The sequence below is a fragment of the Falco naumanni genome, chromosome 7, assembly GCF_017639655.2.
Source record: "Falco naumanni isolate bFalNau1 chromosome 7, bFalNau1.pat, whole genome shotgun sequence".
In the NCBI taxonomy this organism is placed as follows: Eukaryota; Metazoa; Chordata; class Aves; order Falconiformes; family Falconidae; genus Falco; species Falco naumanni.
Genome location: NC_054060.1, coordinates 14,435,176 through 14,459,947, shown reverse-complemented (window position 1 = coordinate 14,459,947; position 24,772 = coordinate 14,435,176). Strand labels below are relative to the sequence as shown.

General features: G+C 41.0%; 1 protein-coding gene across 1 annotated transcript; it reads right to left on the bottom strand.

The window, feature by feature from the left end:
• Positions 1 to 573: 573 nt before the first annotated feature.
• SLC27A2 (solute carrier family 27 member 2) lies at positions 574 to 17,212 on the bottom strand. The gene is given in 15 exon segments (XM_040600252.1): positions 574 to 1,108; positions 2,170 to 2,308; positions 4,886 to 4,983; positions 5,611 to 5,809; positions 6,349 to 6,399; positions 6,402 to 6,438; positions 6,787 to 6,875; positions 6,878 to 6,980; positions 10,589 to 10,713; positions 11,202 to 11,360; positions 12,621 to 12,668; positions 12,671 to 12,829; positions 16,282 to 16,605; positions 16,608 to 16,879; positions 16,980 to 17,212. Coding segments are annotated over 15 exon segments (2,232 nt in total). The 3' UTR covers positions 574 to 912.
• Between the last annotated feature and the right edge of the window lie 7,560 nt (positions 17,213 to 24,772).

Here is a 24,772-nt window from a genome sequence, read left to right as displayed (position 1 = left end):
ACTGCTAGATGCTTGCTGCCTTCTCCATAGTTGTCTCCAGGCACCTACAATCACCCCCTCTTGAAGGCAGTGCATCTGCCAGATGGATCTTCAGTCTGACCCAGTACAACTGTTCTCAAGTTATATAAACAATGAGTCTGGTTAATCAGAAAAATTTCCCTACTTCATACAACATCAGCTAAACTCGGTGGGGTATACTGAAGCATGTGTTACAAGAGGCAGTAAAATTTGGCCTGTTAGATCTTTTCTTACTAGAAAGGGTTATTTTATTCCATTCTGTAATATTATTTGCCTTTTTTTTTTTAATCCTAGAGAAGCCTAAGCCCCACTTTATTATGAAGTACCTGGCTTGCCATTCCACCATTCGCACCTGAAGGAAAATATATCTTATTTCTTACAAATTGTTCTCGTTCTGTGTGTGAATTTGGTGCATGAAAGATAAGAGGGTAAAATTGATAATGGATGAAAGTTAATGTAAGCATCTAATACGGTCCTTTTTCGATTAGTTACTTTGAAACAACGAAGTTTCATTAAAGGTCTTTTTTAATGAGTTTTCTGTTTTGACATAGGGATGTAATTTTTACTAATGCAGTGGTTCATCCTTTAATATGAATATAAATGTACCCACTTTCACATGCTTAGGTGCACAGTATTAACATTTGCAGCATTAACAATACATCTGCGCACAGTAGGAAGGTAGGTAGGAATCAAAGGGTGAAGGAGAGGAGAGGCCAGGCTAAGTACAAGTAGAGTTGAAGTTCTGCTTTGTTAAAACAATCTCACATTCACACTTTATTTCAGATACTGATATTTGCTAATATTAACAAACAGGATTTCCTGACAAGGTTAGAATAACATACCTTAAAAACCGAATATTATAAAACACAGGTTTTTGGGGGTTTTTTTACATGCTTACAATTTGACATCATGTTTTTTTACAGAGTTATAAATGTCCTGGGTCATTTGTACATACAGGTTTTCTCTATCATCCAGGAAATACAGGCGATCTTTAATGACTGCTGGATTGAAACTCTCTTCCACTAGTTGTAATTTACGGTACTTAAAAAGTTGTAAGTTCAATGGCACTCCGCAAAACAAAATTACATCTCTACTTATCAATGTCAGCATATAATTGTGGGAATTAGATTCAATTTCCTAGATTTAAAGGGAATCATATTTAACAAAAATCCATACAGCACAGAAGTCAAAGGCTCACTAACAGAGGTCTAGACTATCTGCATTCATCAGATAATAACTGGAATATGTGGGCCAATAATCACTCTGAATGTAAGAAGTCCTGGGGCCACAGAAACATTATTGAAAGGCTTACTTTACTTTTCTATTTAAATGAGGCGGGAACACTAGTTTCCAGCTTCTAGTCAGAGAGAATCAAGGGTTTAATCCAGAAAATAATTTATGTTCTTGGATCAAAAAACAACACAATTTTTCTCAGAAAAGAAGAGCAAAAAAACCATGGCAATTGCAGACTAGGCAGGACTCACTGTACTTTACATGGGATGGCAAGACAAACCACTGCTTTGGCTGGTTGACCGTTTTGTTTGTATAAATCAAAAGCTTAAAGATTGATGAAATGATTAAGTATGCTAGTATCTGTGTTAGTCCTTTTAAATCACTTCAGTGAATATGCAACCTTTCTCAAAGGAGCAATGTTTATTTTAAATAAATAACATGAGAAGTACAGCAAGAGAGACATTATTGCAACATTTTCCTAATTCAAGTTAAACTTTAGGATTTGGCTATTTATTCACTGGTAGGATCAAAATCTAAGGCCTCTCTTGCAAATTTGTGCGTGTGTAGATCTTCATTTTGCACAGCACAGCCTGTAGATGGAGTTACACTAAACTGAGAACACAGCTGCGTTACTGTGCTGAAGGAATCCAAAAGGAAATTATTTCCACTAAGATTTTCCTGACTTTCTGTGTTAAAATGTGCCAAGTATCCTGTAACTACTCATGCAACTTAGTTTTTTTCAGGCTGAACTGAAAGATCTGGGAGCAGTTCTGCTTTCGTATTGGTAAATGACAAGAGCAAGTAAGAGACAAAAGAAGCTTTTTTGAGAATTGTTAGTATAACTAGGAAGACCATAGTCCTCATAGAAAAGACAGAGAACACAATGCAGATGAGCACACAAAAGCTACTTGGAAACACTCGTTTACCTTAATCCTTATAAAACGAGGTCTTGCATAGCTTGGAAGGTGAGCCTTAACATGCCTGTAAGTACTTTGTCCATTAAATTCCCAATTTTCCTTGAGTCGAATACATACCATTCCTGTTTTGCCTTCATAACCTGAAGGAATACTGACAACAAATAACTAGTTCATATGTAAATTTGAACTGCAGGCTAACCATTTCCCCCCCCTTCCCCCTTTTTTTTTTTTTTAAATTTTCTCCTATAAGTGAACCCATCCTTCTAAGCCAGTTAGAAAACATTCTGACATATTTTCCTGTAGACATCTAAGTGATTAGATTTTCTTAAGCCTTCAGCATGCTAGATGCCAAACTCTTCTGAAAGCCTAGCATCAGAATTATAGATGGCAGACATCCTGAATATCATCCTCCTTTCAAAAGTCCTTGGAAAGACTTTGGAAAATCAGGCCTCAGTACTCTGAGGCAGAAGTCTGCCTGCAGCATTTAACTGTGTGGGTTCATTTACTTTACAATAAATCACGGTAAATATGCTTGTACTTGTGCTGATAAGCTCATCCATGCAGAAAGAGGACAGAAAGGAATAAGACCCAGTTTAACGTTGATTATTACCATATGAACAATTAATTAAGCACTGCAAAAATCAAAGGACTTCAGATTTTTTTTACTTGTTTATAAACAATACATACAGAGAGCTTCTTCCCTTTTGGTGGCTGAGGGATGGTACAACATTTGAACACAAACCTTTCAGTGTTTCTTCCATTTTATGGGATTATAGGTAATGCAAGAAGAAATATGTAATATTCCTATATGAAACTTTTACATTAAAACCATACTAAAGCTTTCACAGAATTGTGTTCAGGAGGAAGTGAAAACAAACTAGCATCTAATGCTTAAAGAAAAGTAGAGCACAAGCATATGCTAATTTAAGATTAATTGTTCTTCAGTATCTTTTGAGTCTTGTTTCTATTTGCCTTTAACACCATGTATTGATCATACCTGGCATTCCAATTTGTTTATTCAAAATCTAGTGTTGAATTAATGAGTTTTCAGTTAATGTATACTACCGCTCCCTGCTATGTTACTGAAGTACAAATATTTCTGTGCCATGTAAAACAGAAAAAAAACCCAAACAGAATCCACCCAGTTCTTACACAAATGTGAGAGCCAGTTTGAACAATATTTTTGTTCCATAAAGTTCTTCCATAATTAGGTATCAATACCTCCTCTGTGTGGTTTTACAAGAGCATTAAGAATAACAGCGTATCTTCCTGATCTCCTAGATTGTAATCTGTACATAAAGAACTCTAGACCATTTATGTTGTTACCTTTCTTTTGAAATATCTTCTAGGGCAGCTATGTGTTTATCGCTACCACAGAGCAGCTGAAAACAAGGGCTATTTAAAGAGAGAGACTTGAATTTTAGATCAATGGGTGTAGCAGAGACATACATGATTAATAAAAAGTGTATTTATTTGAATTAAATTCACTATTCTAATAGATCATCTTGGTTTATAAACAGCCCTGTTATTCTAGCCTCAGAAACACTGGGCATTTCTATTCTCATGTCCTCTGCTTTTAGTAGAGGAAATAGCGAGTGGATCATAACATTAACAGAACCTCTCACATGTTGAATAAATGGTGTAAGGAGCTGGTGGATGTAGGAAGACTGGCGTCTCTAACACACCTTTCAATTCCAAAATACTAAACTGTCATTGATATGATCCATGTTGTGATACACCATAGTCTGGAAGCCTTTCTGGAAAAGTGTGATACCCGTTAATTAATACTGATAGTGATAATAATTAATCTGTTATACCTGTTAATATCTGCTAACTTAGTTAATAGGGGCTTCAGAGTTCCTCCTCTCCCTTAGACCACTCTAAGGGCATACAGCTTGTTATGCCACCTAGTCCAAACCATTTGTGCAATGCAGCACTCGGGATTTCTAACTTACTAACCTTGTTTGTTTGATTTCAGATTGCTATGTTACACTGTAAGAATGGGTTCCCTTTTAACTGTCCATCACAACCCAAATGCAGTGAGGAGCTAGGTGGGAGTCCTGTAGGTCTTGGGTAAGTGAGACATATGGATAGGAAGTTATGTTCAAAATACAGGAGACGAGACAGCAGGGTAAAGCTATATGTCCCCTCTTCTGTTTTCCAATACCTCTGGGAATCTGCCTTTAGCAGCAGTGCCTCTCAAATAAATAAAAAAAAAGCTGCCATAAGCACTTGGTTTATAAAAGTTCAAAGATATCACAGATTTTTTGAGGAGTAGAAAAAAGGCAGCTAAACGTGTCTGAACTTCTTGCATTCCTTCAGATTGTTAAAGAAAGGTGAAAAAGGGAGGAATCAATTTCTTAAATGACATTCTTGTTCTTCTAGAAATTCAAGTCTGTTTTGTTTGTCCCACTCTACAATAATTGCAGACCTGTATTCCTGTAGCAGATACAATGTTTATATCCAATATACTTAATCTCAAATGTTCTTCCATTCTCCTGTTACTATTCTTGTCATACTGTGTTAATATAAGATTTGGCTTTGGGTTTTTAGCTAATTAATATTGCATACATTTAAATGATGGAATGTATTGAATGTAGCTTACAAAAAATAAGCTGAAGTAGGGCTAGCTATACTCTGCAGTTCAGTATATTGACATTTTGTTAACATACTAAAAAATTCTTCTGTTGAAATACTTCCAAGTATTTCACTCATACCTGGAACAGGTACTCCATATACAATAACTTCTTGAACGCGGTCAAGCAGTCCTAAAACATCTGCAACTTCTGTTGTAGAAACGTTTTCCCCTTTCCACCTGGAAAATAAGCAGTCAATAGTAATGATTTCTGCGTGTGTTACATACAGTGATCTCCAGTTTTAATGTCTGACTTCACGATGTGCTGAGCACTGTTTGGGATCAGAAAGCACTTTTGCACTAGAGCAAGGAACTTGTTATCCAGAGTAGAGAAAAGCATGCCTCAAAATGCAATAACGCATTCCAGATTATTCAAATCTAAGAAGAATTTAACACACTTAATCATGTTTAAAATGGCTCTAAACTTGTAAACAAAATGTCAAAATGTTACTTCTCTTAGATTCCATCATAGGCTCTATGCTTTCTGAGTTTTAAAAGTATAGTGAGTATGAAACCACAATGTTTTTATTCTGTGAATGTGACTGGTTTCTCACTGTTGAAAATACCATTCATTCATCACGTTAAGCTGAACCCTTGTAGGCTCTGTATGCAACTATAAATACAAGTGATAAAATGGTGGAGGTGACTTGAAGTCCTCTCTTTTTCTCGCTGAGGTTAGAGGAATTCCTCTAAGAATTCCATCTAAGATGACAAGAAATCAGTCAGTAAATACTGGATATGAATTCAAACTTGAGAATGAGTCAGAATTTTCTCTTGTGACAAGCATATTTAAATAAACAAACTAACCAGAATGTGTCTCCTGTTCAATCATGGAAATAAATGAAATTATCATTGTCAATCACTAAAAGGTCACTACTGTTAAAATATGAATCCCCTTTCTGGAAGACATCTCTTAATTGCTTCTTCTCTGTTTGATGTTTTGCTCCTGTGTAGCCATTAAATGGGGCATATTGGGTGATTTTGCAGATCAGTAGTCCAGGTTTACCTATAAGGAGGAAGAACACTTGTCTAAAAAGCACAGTGTAAATTGCCAAAAAATAACTAATTTTCATTACATCAGTGAAGTTTGCAGATGTTACAGAGTTATTTGAGAATTAAAAAATATTTTCATGCATACTTTTTCTATTGCCAATGGCAAAAAGTTTCAGCTGCTGCTGCAAAACAGAACTGCTTTCTATTTTGCAAATGTTTCTTTAGTGGCACGTTAAGTGCAAAGTCTGAGAAGAATTAAAGAACTCCTGCTGAAAGTCAAGATCTGTACTCAAAAGATGATAGCATGTCCATTATTAAAACTAGGTAAGTTATTAAAATCTAAGTACACAGATGCTGCATTCCCCACTGTACTTTACCTTTCTGTTAAGCTGTATTACAATAGTATGAGATTTGTTATATATTTTCTAACCTGTATTTAAAATCCTGGCTTACTCCATGGCAATTCTTAGCATCTCTCCAGATAAAATTGATGCAAAGAGATGTAATTTTAAAAAGTAAATCCCTTTCTGAAGTTCTTAAAGGAGTTTTTACCTTTGGGAACTCTTATGCAGTATCGGTTCTCATCTCGGACTGGTTCATCTTCTCTACGTTGTATTTAATCAATTCATAGTGTAAGATTTTCTAGTGGAAATTTGCAAAACGTATACACATGAATATTCAATCTTTGAAAAATATTTTCAGAATTATACTACATAGTCAGCTTTCTATTTAATAGGAGGCAAATTCATCACATTTCAACTGGATGTACTGAGTCTCAATATTCTTTTGCCTGAACTAGCAAGAAATACCTGTGATATCTAGCATGGGCAGCTATAGACTGTACTTGGGGGGAGAATCTTCTCCCTAAACAAATTCATAACTGAGCCTTGGGTTCTTCCCAACTTGTCATACAAGTGGCCTGGTATATGCCCTTGGCAATATACTGAACTTCACCAAGGACAAAATGCCAGAATTTGTTGTTATTCTTACCTTCTGCAGGCAGTTTACTCTTCCCACTGCACCAACTTTTCCAGTGTAATTAACAAAAGAAATGTTTCCTTCAGTTGATGCATAAAATCCAGAATATTAATATTTCCAAATCTTCAGATAAATTCCCTCCAAACATCAGCCCTTACTCCATTTCCTATGGCAAGTCTGACTTTGTGGTCCTGATCAGTGTTTCTCTAGAAACAAGAAACAGTCATGAATTCACGTTTCTGCTGAGTGAAAGCAGAATTTCTACTTCTGGAAAACTCTGAAGGAAACTTTAGTCTAAAAGTATTGACCATATTCTGAAGCAAAATGCATGCAAACATCATTAAAGTTAAGCTTATGGTTTTGATGTGGAAAAAGAAAATAAATTTCTGAGAAGTTAGGCTATATGTCTAAATGTAGTTAGGAGTTAACTTGATTTGGATGAAGACAGGAACAAATAATTCTATGCAGAAACTCAGGCACCATGTTAAACTATTTTGTTTGTAAGCCTTGTGTGTATCTGCAGAAGAGTGTAATTTACCCTGAATTCAGCAAAATATTTGCAGGATTTTAAAAGGTGTTTGGGTAGAAAGGTAATCCCTTATGCCATTGTAAGAGCAGGATTGAGCCTGCTAAAAATTCTATTACTTCATATTGCTTTTAATAGTGCTATTGGATCTTTCTGTTTACACAGTAAAGTGATAAACACATAGCAAGGATGGCTGTCCATTTATGCCTTCTCTTAGATGCTTATGTTTGTCCTCAACAATAGGAAGTACTGAACTGGGTCAGACACTTGTAATTCATAAACTTACCTAACATGCTAATGAGTAACAATGGCCTCAGAGAATTTTCCATCAAGTATGGAAAGGCTTTTTTGTCCCACTATCTGCCTTTTTCTCCAACTGTATATTTTATTTTATAATTTAATAGTACTTTAAGGCATGAAGAGTCTCTTAAAATATATATTGGCTTCTTAACTTGGAATACGTTGCTGGTAGACTAGTCCTACTCTTTCAGCAACAGACTGGAATGTGTATTTGTGCAGAATAAGTATGTTGGCTCTGTGTCTTTCAGGTAATACAGTGCAGAGGACAATGCAGTAGATGGTAGAAGATGAGCATGGAACACTGGAATTGCAAAATGCTCTTTCAAGGAGCAATCAAAGAGAGAAATGTGGCCATTAAGACAAACATGAATTGGTCTTACAGTGTCATATTCCTGGAAAAAACCAAAAATTGCCACACTAAAATGGCTAAAAGTTTTAAATACTGTGAAACTAATTTTATTTTGGACTTTAGTCATCTCACTTCTGGATTAATACTGCTTTTCTGCAAAGTAGTCTAGAAATGGATGTCTACATTTAATCTAAAGAAGAAATTCATTAATATATAGTCCTGTCTGTGATATTGAGAGGTCTGCCATTGACATGTTAGCATGTCTGCTGAAATTCGGCATAGTGTCTAAACAATTTGCTGTTTGCTTCTTATAAAATCTTTGTTGTAGATGATGCTCTGCAACACCATACACAATACTGTAGTGTCTCATGAGAGAGACTCCAGTTCACTGGGCATTTATACATCTGAGCTTAAAAATCTTATTTTGAAATCATTCACTGAGGACAGAATGCTGCTTGGATCCACATTGTCCCTCATCTTCTGTTGTTCTCAAGTCTGTATTTTCAATCTTTCTTCCTCATTTGCTTAGCCAGATAAAGAATTTTTTTTTTATTTAGCCATTAATTAGTCACAGTTAATGAAAGGAGGAAGGAGAGACTTAGCAATTCACCCTTAAGGTGATTTCTGTAGTACTTGGACTGTTCATTTGTTTTGAAATTACTACGTAAGTTAGCTGGTAATAGAATCAGAAAGAAAACTATGACGTGTACTGAGTTCTTTTCTTCTGTGTATTTTTAAAGGAAAGAAATGATAGCATAGATAAAAGTTACCAGCACAATAAGGAAGTTCAATAATCAAATGGCATTAGTTAAGACAGGTGACACCCTACATCAGTGTGGATCTTGCTTATACCGTGAGTTCCTCATGGAAAAGACTGTCTCTTACATCTGCAATAACAGGCTAAGCCCACTTGGCACCATGGCAGTTTAATTAGTAATTTCCATTCCGTCAAGTTCTTGCATTCTTAAGATGTTAATCCCATCTTTCTGGGAGACTTCTGCACTCATAGTAGCATGCATGTGGGTACATGGGATCAGGTATTATAAACCTTGCTTATGTAAAGGTGTTTTCTCCACTGGTGTTGAATTCTATGTACGGAGTAAAGAAGAATCCTTATATATAAATAATGAAAGCTAGGCTATCTGTGCCTGTCTTAAAATCTGACCTTTGTAGATAAACAGCCACCAATAATGAGTAATCTTTAGAACAGCCTGAAATACTACTCAACTGTATCATTCAGTGGGCTTCAGATTCAGCTATTCGTGTTATTTTTAATTAATGGGTCTCTTTAAGCTAAGTGCTCTGTGTGGCTAACACTACCAAACTCACCCTGTTTGGGAACTAATTTATCCTTGGCTGGCAACTGTACATATCTTTGAGATACCAGTTGAATTCAGGAATTTAGAGAGTGCCTTGTGACTCAGTTATATTTATGCATGTATACATGCTATGAAGAAACACAACTCTCTCAAAAGTAATTAGCTCATTCTTTAAGATTACTTTCCTAAAAAAACATTCTGCATGAAAGAAGAAAAGTTTTTCTCTTTTTCCCCTGTTTTATTTATACCAGTTGAGTACTGGCTAATTATGAGTACATGGCCAACTGGAATTTTCCATTAACTGCAGGACTGAGGTGTAACTTATCACCGTCCTTAACTGTATGTTTAAAATGCCCAGTTTCCTTAACTCAGTTTTAATCTCCTCCACTTACACTTTTTTGATTAAATCTAGTGGCCCAATCCACAGGCCAAGTCTTCTGATTATTATAAAACCTTTAGCGGTGTATTTTGGGCTAACAACTCATGAAGAAATACTACAAAGCATTGCAGAATCTTGCTTAGATACCTCATTCCTGAGGAATCCCACTGATTTCCAGTGAAGATATTTCCAATCTCTGTAACTGACATCAGAATGAAACCTCTGTATATTTCATATTTTGCACACTGACATAAGTTACAAAGAAACTGTGGACCTGATTCTCTGCTCTAGCTTATGGTTATCAAATGGTACTGGGGAGAGTGATTGATACCACCTTTGTTCTTACTAAATTCTCACTGTAGTTCACTAGGTCTACTGCCGTGAAAGCCATTTTAAGCAGACACGTTTTTGAAATTAAGGATTAACTAATACGATTTCATGGAACTCAGATGGAAAGTGCCTGTGAATAGGTACCCTATGAAGACAGTACATTAAGTGCATCTTCAGACAGGGCAGTCTTTAAATAATCACATTAACACTTTCACCTGGGGATCACCTGACCGTCTTGGTGGGGACATCTTAGCTACAAAACTCTCAAAAATCACATTGCCCAAAACACAGGTCCACTGGTTCCTACAGAACTCCTCGTTTTTGGTTTGCAGATGAAGTGCTCGTATAAGGTAAGCATTTTCTCTATCCATTTTAACAGAATGTTAAATTAATATAGTGCAATTCTTCCACTATTCAAAAGAATGATTAATTCAAGCAGTTTTTCTCCTTGAAAAAACTTACTGTTAGAATGCAATGAGATTACAGACATCTTTAGGGAAGGTTTTTTGTTGGGCTTCCCCCCCTCCTTATGGCTGGATTTTAAGCATAATGTAGCAAATATTCCTGGTAATGTCATTAGCTAAAAAAACCCAAGAGGCAGTTAATGTTACCTGTGGCACACTGCATAGATACCGAAGCACTTCCCCAATATACTGTATCACAGTTACATTATATTTTCTGCAGTCATCCCAGAACTGGCTTGCTGAAAACCTGGCAATCAAAACTATAGTTGCACCTGTGTAGAAAGAAGTAAAACAAATTACAGAAGGAACAATGCTTATTGTATTGTAAGACCTTACAGAATTTCTTAGCACAGCATTGTAGAAAGCTTCTAGAATTAGGGCTACATAGTCTTTGGAAGTACCCATGTATTGAAATACAATCCATGCTGAATAATCGGTTTAACCTCTATTCATCAGAAGTTAAAGGCTATTATTATGGATGAAACTCTGTACTAATTTATCCTAAAGCTGTCATGTAAGATAGGATATATCCTGTTTGTCCAGGTGATGAAATAAAATTTGTACAGGGTGAAGATCTGTGCACATCATATGATGACAGAGAAACAAGAACGTCTCTTGACTTAGCGGAGCTTCTGGTAACAGGGACATGTATAACCAAGTATTTCGTTTCAAAGTTTGGTAGCTAGGGAAAGGCTTACTGTGTCTGTGCATGAATTCTGCACAGTGACACATTCATTCAGACTAGTCAGGTGCACAGTACCTTTCATGATACATCCGTGGACCCCAACGAGGAGGGCAGAGCTGTGATAGAGTGGTAGAGCAGTATACACAATATCTTCTGAGGTAACATTGCCAGCATCGAACAAACCACATGCCAGCATTATGCGTTCATGGTTAATCACTGCAGCTTTAGGAAAACCTGTTTACAATCAAAAAAGTGTGTGACTTCACTTGAACAATAAACATAGTAAGTCCAGTAGGTTTCACAAGGGCTTAAGCAAAGATTTTCTCTCATTCACTGATGCAAGCGGTAGTTCCAGAGTTCAGGGAGGTATGCAGCTCGTGTCTACGCAACACACTGGCGATTAGCCTCAGTGAGGCTGTGTCTTCCTACATGTAAATTTTAGGTGATTACCCCCCATTAAGTGCCTGAATTCTCAGTACTATGGTACCTAGGAATCACAAGTACCTAGAGAATGAGGAAGTGGGATTTGGAGAATCTAGCGTGCTGAGCAAAGGGAATGGAAATGCTAAAACGGAGGTTAATCTCAGATCTTGCATCTTCCCTGGAACTGGGTATCTCCTTGCAGCTCTGAATCATCCTAGATGAAACCGGAATTCGTACTACAAAATCTCTTCCTGGTTTCCCATCAGACGCAGTTGAACTGATTACTTGCTGAAACAGATACTAGAAGACAAAATTATGATAGTGCTTGCCAACTCTGTAAGAACAGAGATGTTAGAGCCCTTAAGGATGAAGGACACCTGAGGTATTTGCCTTTTGCAGCCCAAACAAGATTCAAATTTGTACTTCCATCTTTCCAGGGGAGTTCCTGCCCTAAGAGGCTTGAAGACTGAGCTAGTGTGGAGGCATACCCTGCTGCTCCTGGTGAAGCTATAGGTTTGAGTGCCTTCAGGTGTTGTCTTCATCTTCATCCTTGCAGCCCAGTTTCTGCTGTGGCGAAGTGCTCTTAAAGCTAGATGCTTTTATGTAGAGCAGGTTGCAGCTGCTGTACCAGCTGCAGTTTTGCACAGTGGCCATGACTAGCTGTATTTTATGCTGCACTCACTATTTTTGGTACTCCGACACCCAAAAAATTAATGGCCAGTGTTTAGAGTTCATGATGCGAAGATAGCGAGTATAAGGTGGGTGCCAAGAGCCACACCTAGGCCAGCAGTGTCTCCAGAGATGAGAGAGAGCATGTGTCTAGTGACCTTACTGGCATAAAACTTGTATGTTTAATTGGCTTTTACTTCAGTCCCTGCCCCAGATTTAGTGCTTAAAGTCAACCTATATTCTACATGCTTTTGGGGTTTAAATACAGACATCAAATTTTCAGTTTCCTGAGCGGGAATGAATGGGAGTAGGAATTAATGTGAAGGAACAGATTCTTTTTCATTACTAAAAAATCACAACATCAGGAGGAATGCGTCACCTGATTTTGTGAATTTACATTACCTGTAGTACCAGATGTATAAATGTACATGGCAGGAGTTTTAAAGGTTAATCTGATCTCCAAGACAATGGAGTAGGCTCATCTGAAGCAGCATCTACTTTATCAAGAAAGCTCTCAACACCTTCAGTAGCAGATGTCTTGCTTAAATAATAAACTTTAACTTTTTCTTTCTTCAAGAATGGCAGTATTTCTTCAACAGATTCCTTCAGCTCTTAAAGAGAAGAAAGTAGTATAAGAAAATTATGTACTATTCTATCTATATACTATCAGTGCATCAACTCTGGCTCAGCAGCTTTCATGTTTAGCTGCTGTTGGAGAAATTAATGGTCAAGTGACTTCAGAATCCAGCAAAAAGGACTGAAGAGGAACAGTGTCTCCCCACACAACATTATATGATTTGATCTGATTTTTTGCAGCAGGAACAGAATTGCAGAGGAAGATTCCAAGCAAACTTCCCCCTGCCTGCAGACCCTGTGTGACTCTGAGGAAGTGTACACCTGGCACCACCAGCTCCGTGTTGTAACCTTCCCTCCCCACCATGGGGAAACGTCTCACCTGACAAGTGCCCGCACAAAGTTAGGTGCTGCTTAAATCACCGCTATGTTTTATGCATAAAGATAACATAATCTGTCTCAAGTCTCGACAGAAATGGAAGAAAAACTGAAAATCAGGCTGAAGAGTGTCTTGGTAAGCCGTGGTACTACTGAAGCGTGGAGTCCTAGATAGTTACGTTCTGTCTCTCCCTGTGCCTGTCTCTTACACACGTCTTGATTAATCCCAGTTCTCCTCATACTCCCTGTGGTATCTCCAACCAACAAGAGCGCGTGATTAATGTGCAACGAGTACTCACTCCCTGCATGATCAAATCCTGTCTGCCTTTCTCTTAGTGAAGCAGTAATGCAGGTCTCTCTCCACTACCCACTGCCAGTTTCAACCAAACTGGAAAGAATGTAGTTGTCCGAGACTTAATCCCTTAGGAAACTGGATAATGGAATGAACTGAAGAGGACCAGACAGCTGGTCCAATTGTATATACCTTGTTTCTACAGGAATCCAGACTAAAAGCCTTCCAAGTCACAGGCACTTTTACTTGAATAGACAAACCACAAGATTTAAAATTAATCCTCATTTCCAATTTCACTGAAATATAATAATATAAAATTGTCCATAACATGTAATTTATTTTTTACCACCTTTCATTTATTTCAAAGCAAAGAATAAATTAACTATTATTAAATCAACAAATCTGTGAGGCAATTTGATACTGAAAACTGAATTTGTTACTGGAAATCCTATCTCCACACTAATTGACTAGATAAAGCCAAGATCCACATCAAAAGTTTGTCTCGATTGCACAAAAGTAGTAACTTTAATAAAAGCATTACCTTTTTCAAGTCTGGCAGACTCTGGAATTCCTCTTCAAACAATTCTGTATTTCTGCTGTAACTTTAGTCTAAAAAACATCCTGGGATTACCATGGGTGCCCTTTAGCCACCAAGCTACTCATGAAAACCCAGTGAAGGCTTCTCCTAGTGAACAGGTAAGGAAGGAAACCTCAAAACAATAGCACAGCCTAGCCTCCGTTCCACCTATGCTTTCCAGCACTGCACAGCTGCTGGGCTACACAAAGAGTAAAGCTCGGTGGGAGAATGTCACGACCCAATAAGAATGGGAACAGTGTTGGTTAGATTTCAGAGGGGAAGGTAAAGTCCGTGCTCAACAATTTATGTCAGGCTTGTGAACTCCACCTTACTCCTCTTACTTTTACCCATTTTCTTTGTCTTACAGTTGTGAGTAAATAACTGTAGGTCTCGAAGTTGTTCATCCAAGTAAAAATTTTAGTTGTAGAGTCAGATTAACAGAATTTACAAGCACTGCTAGAATACAACGAACTATGGTTAGAACAATGATCCTAATGGCTTTATGTGAATACAATAATAACATAGCATCCATTCTGTTTCATATTTTACCCCTTGCAGTGAAAGTGTCCTTGGCTGTGCAGGATTCACTGCACTAATGAATTGCTTCACCTGCCCCTGACCAGGACACAGCTTTATGAAGACAGGGTTACCTATATGCAGCCAACTGTGCATTCAAAATCAGCGTTCTGCTACTTGGTTGCTTCAGTGTAATCTGCAACCTGGCAGCCTGGATGCAGACTACTAGTAGTAACCCTGTCTCACAGGGTTCATTTACAACAGAGGGCAGTTCTGCTCCTTAGACACCATCAGGCATGAAGGAGATAAAATAAGGCCTTTTATGCAAGTATCTAATGAGCTGGCACCTTAGGGATAGATAACCCCCAATAAACTGTCACTGAGATAAATAACCCTCCAATAAACTTTGACATCTGTATTTTATTGTAAGTATAAGTAACGTCAATGATATATATAAACTATATTAATGAATTCAGCATATTTATTTCCAGGAACTTATCTGTGCAAGCACACAGAATCTTATGTGATGGTCAGTTCTGATGAGACAATGTTTATCTTCTGCATGGAGTAGCAAGATAATAAAGGATGAAACTTAAAAAGGACAGAGAGAATCAAGGTCCAGCAGAAAAGACCTAGCTAGACTTCTTTCTTCCTGATGTCTAGTAATCACTAGTGGAGTCAAGCATGTAGTAAATTTTTATGAATAAGGCTCAAATTTATTTTTTTTCTTCGCAGCTGAGGATTTTTTTAGAAAATGTGAGGCAACTATGTTATAGAAGGAGGAAAAAACACATTTCCTATCCTACATAATAGCTTTTCCCACATGACACTATTTCAAATACTGATGAATTTTGAAAGTTCAGGGATTGCAATGAATTTATTCTCAGCGAGGCTAATATTTATCACAAAAGGAGAAATTTTCATTTGGACTCCTGAAATTTTGAGGCACATAAAATACTCCAGTTACATACAATAGATTAATGCGTTCAGCTATCAAAGCTGAAATGGGAGTAGATATTCATGTAGAAGTTGTTAGCTCTAGGCAGATGAAGAGCATTCCTGACTTCCCATATAGTCAGTCATTTACACCGTCTGTATGCAAATAACTATATAAAAGACCAGGCATCAAATAGGGTCTCTGCGCTGTAAGGGACAGAATGCAGCTCTCCATTGAAAACATACCAGTACGTCCAAGTGTCTTCCACAAAAATAACCATGGGTTGTCTGCATGAGTCCGTGCCTTTTTACACTGAAACCCGACAAAGGCTTGTCTATGGGCGGCAACCACCTTCCCGTGTCCCAGCTGCTGTCCAGCTGCAGCAAGAGGATTCTTCTGCGCTACCTGGTTTGTTTCCGATGTGGCCATCTGTGTGAACACAACTGGGAATCGACCCCCTTGTGCACGGCTGAGAGCTGGTTCATTTCTGGGGCTTCGTTACCCTTATCAAACGCCTAACGGGGTATCCGAGCTCAGCGCCCACCTCTTGTAGGTCAGCCGAAAATAAAAACGCGGTGCCAACTACCCGGAAACCTTGTCCTCTCACCAGGTCTGCAGCAGCTCCGCAGGCCCCAGCCCCAGCCGGCGGTGGGCAGCCCCCTCCGCGGCAGCCCGCCCGGGGGGCCCGACGTGCCGCCCCCGCCCGCCGCCCAGCAGCCCCTCCCGGCGGGGGGCGGCCGAGGGGAACCCGCCGCTCCGCTGCGCGCCCCGCAGCCGGGGCTCCCCTCACCTGGGGCCGCCAGCAGCACGGTGGCCGCGCTGCTCTGGAAGCAGCGCAGCAGGGCGCCGGCCCTGACGCCGCAGTTGAGGCAAGCCACGGCGCAGCCCAGCTTGGCGCAGCCCTGCCACAGCCAGACGTAGGCCGGCCGGTTGCCCATGAGCAGCGCCGGGCAGCCGCCCGCCGGCAGCCCCACGGCCCGGCGCAGCGCCCGCGCCGCCTGGCTGCCCCGCCGCTCCACCTGCGCGTAGGGGCACGCCTCGTCGCCGAAGAGCAGCAGCGGCTTGTGCGGCGCCCGCCGCGGCAGCACGTCCAGGAGGGTGCGCGACCGGCTCTGCGCGCCCTGCCCGCCACCCGCGCCATCGCGAGGGCGAAGCGAAGGTTCTGGAAGAAGTAGGGGCAGGCGCGGCGCAGCAGCAGCGGCAGGAGCAGCAGCCCCGCCAGCGCGGGGCACAGCGCGGGGCACAGCGCGGGGCACAGCGCGGGGCACAGCGCGGGGCACAGCGCGGGGCACAGCGCGGGGCACAGCGCGGGGCACAGCGCGGGGCACAGCAGGGCCCGCGGCCCGCCCCGGCCCTTCCCGCGCCCGCCGCGCGCTCGGTCACCGCCGCTGGGCGGGACGGCGCTGAGGGCCGCGCGCGCCCGTCTCCTCACGGCCCCGCGGCGCCCGTGGCGCCCGCCCCGTCAGCGCTCCCCGAGGGGTGTCCGACCCCGCCTGCGGAGCGGGGCTGCTGGGTGGGCGCCGCCGGGAGTGGAGGCGCTGCGGGTGGCGCACCGAGGTGGCGGAGCCGCAGCGTGAAGGGTGCTGCGGGCTCGCTCCCCGCCTGCGTGCGGTGCGGGAAGCTGGGCCCGCGTGCGGCGGGGGGGACGCGCAGGTTCGGGGCGGAAGGTTGGTGGCATCTTCCCTTGCGATGAGGGCCGGCCTCTCTGAGGCTGAACGCATCCTGCGTGGGATACAGGCCGTCTTAGCGTCCCGTTTGGAAGCTGCAGTGGCAAAGGCAGCCGAGCCTGGTCAAGGTTCACACCGAGAGAAATGGGGGATGAGGCTTCCTGGCTGAAGAAGTAGCGAGCTGCCCCGGGGAGCATGTTCCTACCCTGCTGTACCACCCCGGTGCTATTCCTCACTAGGTGGTAAGCAGTGGAACAGATAAATAGTAGCTGAGCCAACTGAAATGTTGGAGTGCGACTTAATTTTTTTTAAAATTAAACCCTTCCCCCCACACACAATTATTAGTATTCTAGATGCACAAAAGGAATTTTCAGTCTTGGTCTGTCTGTCTTGCTCCTGTCCAAGGCTGAGACGCATTAGTTTCTCAGACAACCTTGAAGCAAACTCCAGAAATTTCACCCTTCTGACTGGGCCCAGTGACCAGAACTCGGTGCTTTTCTTGGTGAAGTTTAAGCAGCTGTTACTGTGAACACAGGCTGGTTTTTCTGTCTTCTAAAAAAATTATTTTTATTTTATGTTTTGCTAAGTGCCACCAAGGGGACAGTTTCCTGCCCTTTTGTTCACAGTTTTCTGCTCCCCTTTGATGTTAAATCCGATACTTCTCACCCCAAGGTGAGTTGATTCAGGTCATTGATCCGCCGGGAAAGTTTTTTCTTCACCGCAGATTTTGTTTCCCTGCCAGATAAATTCACTTTGCTACTAGGTGAGCTGTGGCCTAGCCCTAGCGCAGCACAAGCGTTGGATGTTGGAGCGGGCTGGGAGGGAGCAGAGCTGTGCAGTTAGCTTAGCTGTGGTCAGACCTCCCAGGCAGCTGCTGCAGCTGAAACTGGACCTGGTGGATTGCAAGTGGCCCACAGCCAGCGTCGCCTTGCCTTCCTGCTCGCATACTTCTCCGCAGGAGCCAGCCTTAGAACTCATGGGACTGAGCAGAGCTGCTTCAGGGAGCTAGCGAAGGTGAAAATTAACTGGTTTGTGTCTGGGGTAAATGTTGACTATCATTAGGCTTTAGCATTTGGATAAATGAGAAGTGTTTTACAGTTCTTCTGTAACAGAGCTACCGTTTCAAACTGGTGCCTGAAGTATTTTTTTGAGTCACTTCAGAGCTGTAAAAGCTACAGAGTATTTTTGAAAGCTTCTTTATCTGATATGGCAACTGCCTGGGAGAAGTGGGAGAAAATAGTACACCCTGTTGGCTGTGTTCACAGCCAGGCTTTCCAAAGCATTGCTGAACTACTATAACTAATTCCACCTCCTGCGCAGAAAAAGTGCGTAGCAATATTGTGCTGTGGTCCTGCGATGGGCTTTCTGAAGAAGAGGTTTCCTATGTAACCTTTTATTTTTCAGTTACATCTCTGACTTTCTTGCATGGACAGTGGCATTAATTCTGTAACTTTAGCATGGAATCATAATCAGCAGCCGGGAGAGCTAAAAGCCTCAGGTTAGTTGATCACAAATGTACCCCAGTGGCGTTTAGCAGGAGCTGTGGATGCCTTATTATTCAGGACTAATATTTTTAAAAATTTGTACATTTTCACACAACAAATACTGGTTTGGTGGCCAGCTTTTTCACAATATGTTGTTCATCTAAGCTATTCTTTGAGATAAACCTTTTCGACCGTCCTCCAGTTACAGGCTCCTTGTAAAGGTTTTCAGGCCTACAAGTATTTCAGTCATGAGCTAGTTAGCTTGCTGAGCCAGTTAAATTTCAGAGGCCATATTTACCAATGCTTAACCTAGCAATGGCAACTAGAATTCAACAGTTTAAACAGTAATGATGTCCACATTACTAGCCATTTGGATAGTCTCCAAATTTGAAACAAACTACACTTTCCCAGTTTATGTTATTTTCTCTGATATCTGCCCTGCCCTAGCTCCCTATGTCTACAGTGTTCCTTCTGAAACTTTTGATTTAGCACTAACATTTGTTTTGTTCTCTAAAATAAATGCAAAGCAACCCCCTGTTAGGAATTAGTCTGTGCTGCACACTGGGACAATCTGTTTTTCTTCAGTAATCCCAAGGGGTGAAGGTGTGTTAGTCCACTGCTAGATATAGTTTTGTTTGTTCAAGTATTTCTCATTACTATAGCAGTTTTAATAGGTAATTAACTGCTAATTATTATGTTTGAGGTTAATATATCATTAAATGCATCACATATGATGTCATGTGACTGAAATGGCTGGTGCTTTTCTGTTTTTTAAGTTATTTTTGTGTGTGAATTACTAATCTAGGCAGGTTATTTTGTGCTTGACTAATGTTATGGACTTCCATAGTATGTGTTGATATTTTTGCTCAAACAGCTGTCACTTTGGCTATAAATTGCAGTCTGTAAGCTTCAGTATTTTTGCTGAACAAAGTATAGATTTAAATATTAGCCTAGGGAGAAGGAGTGCTTTTTTATTGACTTAGTTGTTTGCTAGGTTTTATAGTTCAGTAAACCCTACTTAATACCTTATTTTCCTTTTTATTTTCAAATAGCTACTCTAAATCCAGATTTTTTTGAGAGAGCTTATGGAGCATCCTATCACAGGTTGACACGTGTTTAGTGTTCCTAGAGCCATGTGTGCTTGAGCTGGTGCTGGAAACCTGTCAAGGGCTTGGCCCACGGTGGCAGTTGGCAGTGCTGTCCTGTGCTGGGTGTTGCCCATGGGACCTGGCCCTGCAGGTAGCCTCTTGCCAATGTTCAGCAATGCGCAACCACCCCTCCAGAGCCTGCACAGGCTGTGTGGCAAAAAGATGCTGCTTGCAGCTGCTCACTGTGGTTTCAGTGGGTGCTCAGCTAATGAGTTTATGACTTCACATCTATGCTCCACTTCCATTGTCTCTTCATTTCCAGCTTTCAGTCTCCTAATGCTTTGTGGAAGCACTTGAAAAATAGATGCCTTTCTAGTATAGCTCTGTGATAGCTGACATTCATGGAACTCTTTCTTTTATCTGCATCAGTATCATCTGTGGGGGATGGGTTGAATTTAAAGGTGCCTGCAGAGGTCACAAGGGACTGTATTTCTTGTTACATGGAAGTGATTTTTTCCTACATTATGAGGTTATAATTCAACTTACAGTAAACTTACATAAATTTAACTTATATAATGAATACATAAGTATTTTGAAATGGAGACTCCAAAATTAACCATCCAAAAAGAATTAATATTTTTGGCAAAATACTACCAACTTTTCTATTTCTTACTGTCACAACTTGAATCTGAGTTGAGTCTTTAGTTCCAGCCCCTGTGAATGATGCACGGGCATACTGAGAGGGTGCGTTGCTTGATACTTGCAGGGTACAATAAGCTATGGTTATGTGGTGCTGATTATTTGCTTGCTCCAGCTACTGTGGCAAGCAGTTCATAGGTTCCCTTGGCTTCAACTATGAAATCCTAATTGCTCAATACTTGCTTATACTCAGCCTTAGGCACTAGAATCTGTTTTATTAATAGAAAATATAGTTCGTGAAATGTATTCACTACTTTATTCTCAGCTTCTGTGCTCTACTCTGTCATTTGCTTTTTTCTTGCTTACTTCTATTTTTCAGTTCTTTGTAGGGACCTTGCTGCTACAGTGCTCATTTGCGCTATCCACGGAGCAGGAAAGGAAGGAAAAAATAAAGGACAGTTAAACGTTGTTGGATGCTATAATGCTCCTTAGACTTGAAAGAGACTTCCACTCCGCAGGTTCAGACCCACGAGGGTTTGCCACCAGGCAGTGATCCACAAGATGTCACCAGAGGGTAACAAGTAACTGGAAGTTTGTATTAAATTGGGATTCAAGCTCCCTGTTAGTTAAACGGAAGGTACATGGAAAGGGAGCATGGGAAAGCCCAACTCCTTATGCTGGCTGACCTTGGGATGCTTCAGGCTGCAGCATTTTCTGTGCAGACAGCCTCTTCTCTCTTTTGCATTTTCTGGTTTTTGGTTGTTTTTTGTTTTTTTGGTGTTTTTTTTTTTATGGTTTGATGGGAGACTGTAGAAGAATTATAGAGGAATGAAGCTGGGTTAATTAACATTGATAATATACAGCTGTGGGCTTGCTTCAGGGGCAGTGGGTTGGCTGACGTGGATAATGCAGAGCTGTGGCTGGTTCCTGCCAAGTAGTTAAATAGCGCTAAGGGGTATGGAAGAGGAGCACTGGGTGAAGAGAGACCCAGAAGAAGCAGAGGGGGGAGAGAAAGCACCCTGGATGTAGGAAAGACAAGGAGAGGCCCTGGGAGAAGCAGAGAAAAGGGGGCCTGGATGAGGAGAGCCTGGCTGGAAGAGGAGCCTGGAGAAGAAAGACTTGGGATGCAGCAGAGGCAAGAAGCAGGGTGGACTAGCCTGAGGAGGATGAGGAAACATGCACGGACAGTAGAATCTGATCGATGGCAAAAGCCTTGTTGCAGCTGTCTAGTTTTACTAGTGCTGCAACAGGAGACCTCACTGTAATGGTACAAGGCAGCATGCTCCATTCTAGCCAGCTCAAGTGACAATAATTATACCACAAAACAACACTTACCTATTTACTGATGAATGTTAGTGAGATGGGATTCAGAGCGGATCACCTGTGGCTTCAGTGAATCTGTGTAACAGGTCAGCTGGGTTTTTTCTTTTCTTACCTGTTTCACCTGATCCTTCCCACTGAAAGCCACAGCTGGTTATTTTTCAGGATGGCCAAACCAAAGTCTTCCATCTCAAGTTTCCAGTTTCAAATGCCTTTCTGTCCCATTTTCAAATTCACAGCTAGTACCATTGCTGTTAAAGCTTTATTTGCAGTGTTACCACAGTATTTCTGTAAAGTTGTAATTAGATGAGACAGGTTGACCTGATCTAATTCATTGGTGCTGCCAAAAGGGGTGATTCTGCTTCTTATGCGCTAGCTCCACTGCCTCCCTTGCCCCAGCTCTGGTATCTTCTGACACTTCAGTGATGCATTCAGCTCACTAAGCTAGCAGAAGACTGCATTTTGCTGGGTGAGTGCTCTGCAGACTCACTGAGTAGAACTGGCTCATCAAGGAATCATATTAGTACCAATATTAGGACTAATGCAAAGGAAAGAACGAGGAGATAACACGTAACAGCTTGATCTCCTTTCCCTACATGTTATATCTCAAATTCTCCTGCTGTTCCCTTCCTTTCTCCCTTGTGAAGGGGTACAAGGTGTGTATTAAACCAAGCAAAATAATTTTTGTAGATGTAAGAACCAAGTTCATAGTCTATGGAGTGATAAATCACTGAACCGACTTGCGGAAGAGTTCAAACCATTCTGTTTTTGTCCTTCCTGTCTGGCAGAGGTTCAGGAGTTGAAGATCCCTGAAATGCATACTCTGGCACCACTTAAACTACGCTAACAACAGCAGTTTATTGGTATTTTCCCAGATCTTTCCCTGTTTCTGAGGGATGATGCTTACAGGTTTGTAAGGCATCAGGATTTCTAGTAGGTCAGCTAGAAGAGCTGACTTGCTGGTCCAATCTGCAGCTGATTTGACACCTGTTCACTGAAATACTTTGCAATCACCAACCTCCAAACAAGTCTCCTTCAAAGTGAGTGAATCACTCCTGTGACCCTGGAATTTCCAAGAAAGCTTTCTCTGATGGGTTACCCAGATCCCTCCAAAAAGCAAGGAATCTAGATGTTACGGAGTGCCTTTACTTCGCTGCATTCAGTCACAAGCTTTTTAGCATTCCTTTATGTTAATGGCATTGTACTTAAAAGATAAGGTGCAACCTGCTTGTAAATAAACATGCCATGATGTAGAGGAATGAAGCTGGGTTAATTAGCATTGATAATATACAACTGTGGGCTGGCTTCAGGGGTGGTGGGTTGGCTGATATAGATAAAGTGCAGGTGTGGCTGCTTCTGTTAAGTGGTTGGGCAGCCAAGGAAGAGAGAGCAGCCAAGGAAGAGAGAGGAGGAAGAAGCAGAGAGAAGAGAGAACTAGAGCTCTGGGTGAAGAGAGACTGGGAGAAGGCAGCAGAGGGACTGGTGTGAAGAGTATATTGGTATGAGATGGTAAAAAAACTTGTTGCAGCTTGATAGCTTTGCTAGTGCTGTGACACCATGACTTGTTAGACAAAACCATATAGATAGCCCATATAGCGATGTCCAATAATGCAGACGTACAGGAGATCTGCTACACTCCACAGAACATGAAAGGTGTGTTAGTAGGGTGCCATGAAATTACAGTACTATTACTATGTATGCAATTAATAATGATGGATCTTAGCTATTTCATCCCGCACATCAGGACTTAGTAGCTTAGCCCACTGGTTAGAAATGTAGATGGTATCTTAAGAGAGGGCCTGGTGTTCAAAGGCCTCTAGTAGCTCTAGTTGGAGATCTAACATTTTGCTGCAAAGCCAAAAGGTTTGTAGCGTACACATAGCACTCAACAGCAGACCGTGAGTGCCTGTCTTCCAAGCAGCTAGAGTGGAATACTGAAGCAGAAAGTGGAAGAAGGAAAGGGAGCCATTCCTCTGTTCTGCCTAAATCTATTGGATCTAAAACTTAATGAAACCTTTCAGTTTCAAGAAATAGGCATTTTGCAACTAAGAACTAGTTTTGCTAGAAAACTGTTTTCCTAGCAAATCTACCTTGCCTACCAAATCTCCTTACAATACCGTGTGTGTTTCTAGGATATTTGAGTTAAAAATCTTAAACTACTTTGTATTGGGTGGTGAGTTTAAACCTAGCTCTCTGCTCATTTATGGCTGGCTAAAGAAATTCTAGATTAAGCTGTCTGAATTATAGTGAAACTCATCTTTCTGTTGCAAAGGTGTTAGTAGCAACTGGTATGATATTCAAGGAATGAAATTGTAACATTCCGCAGTGACATGTGAGAGATTCCTCATGTTGGATAGATTCTTGACACTGAGCCCATCCTCGTCTTCTTTGGATGGACATGGTTGCGATTCATCAGAATAGATGTGCTCTTCAGGATCAGGGAAGGGACCTGTCAAAGCTCAGGGGTTATCTCATCTCCTAATACAGAAACTCCAAAGGGAGTCTTGCTCAATTCTCTTTCATGGCGTTGAGAAAATGTTTCCATCCCATAAAAAGATTTTGAATTATGTTAGTTCATTACAGATGCACAGTCAAACTCATTCCAGAGCTATGTCAGCAGAAGCTAGTTCAGAGTTTTGATAGGTTACTCCAGGTATCCCAGTCATTGCAAGCAAGCTACTTGCTCCCTCCTCTCTCCTGAGGGAGGGCTTGTTATCTTTCAAGAACTGAGGTGGCCAAGGTGAGATGAAAGGATAAGGATTAAGCAGAAAGCTTAGCTGAGCCATGACCTTAGGAGAATTTAAAATTACTCTTTTCCACCAAATTTTGACTTTGCCATGTATTTTCATTTGTGATCGCAGAGTGGATGATATCCATGTGTCCAAATCCTGTGTTGTTTTTTAACCACTAACTTTAGGCTTGAATCTGATTCAGCATAAAACTCACAATGAATTTATGAAGTCCTCTGAAGGAGACACTCAAATCAAACCCTACTTGTATAATTTGCTACTATCCTACAATCAAAGCAAGCTTATACTCAGCAAACCTTTCAGGGGCATTACAGTATGAGCAACATGCATAGG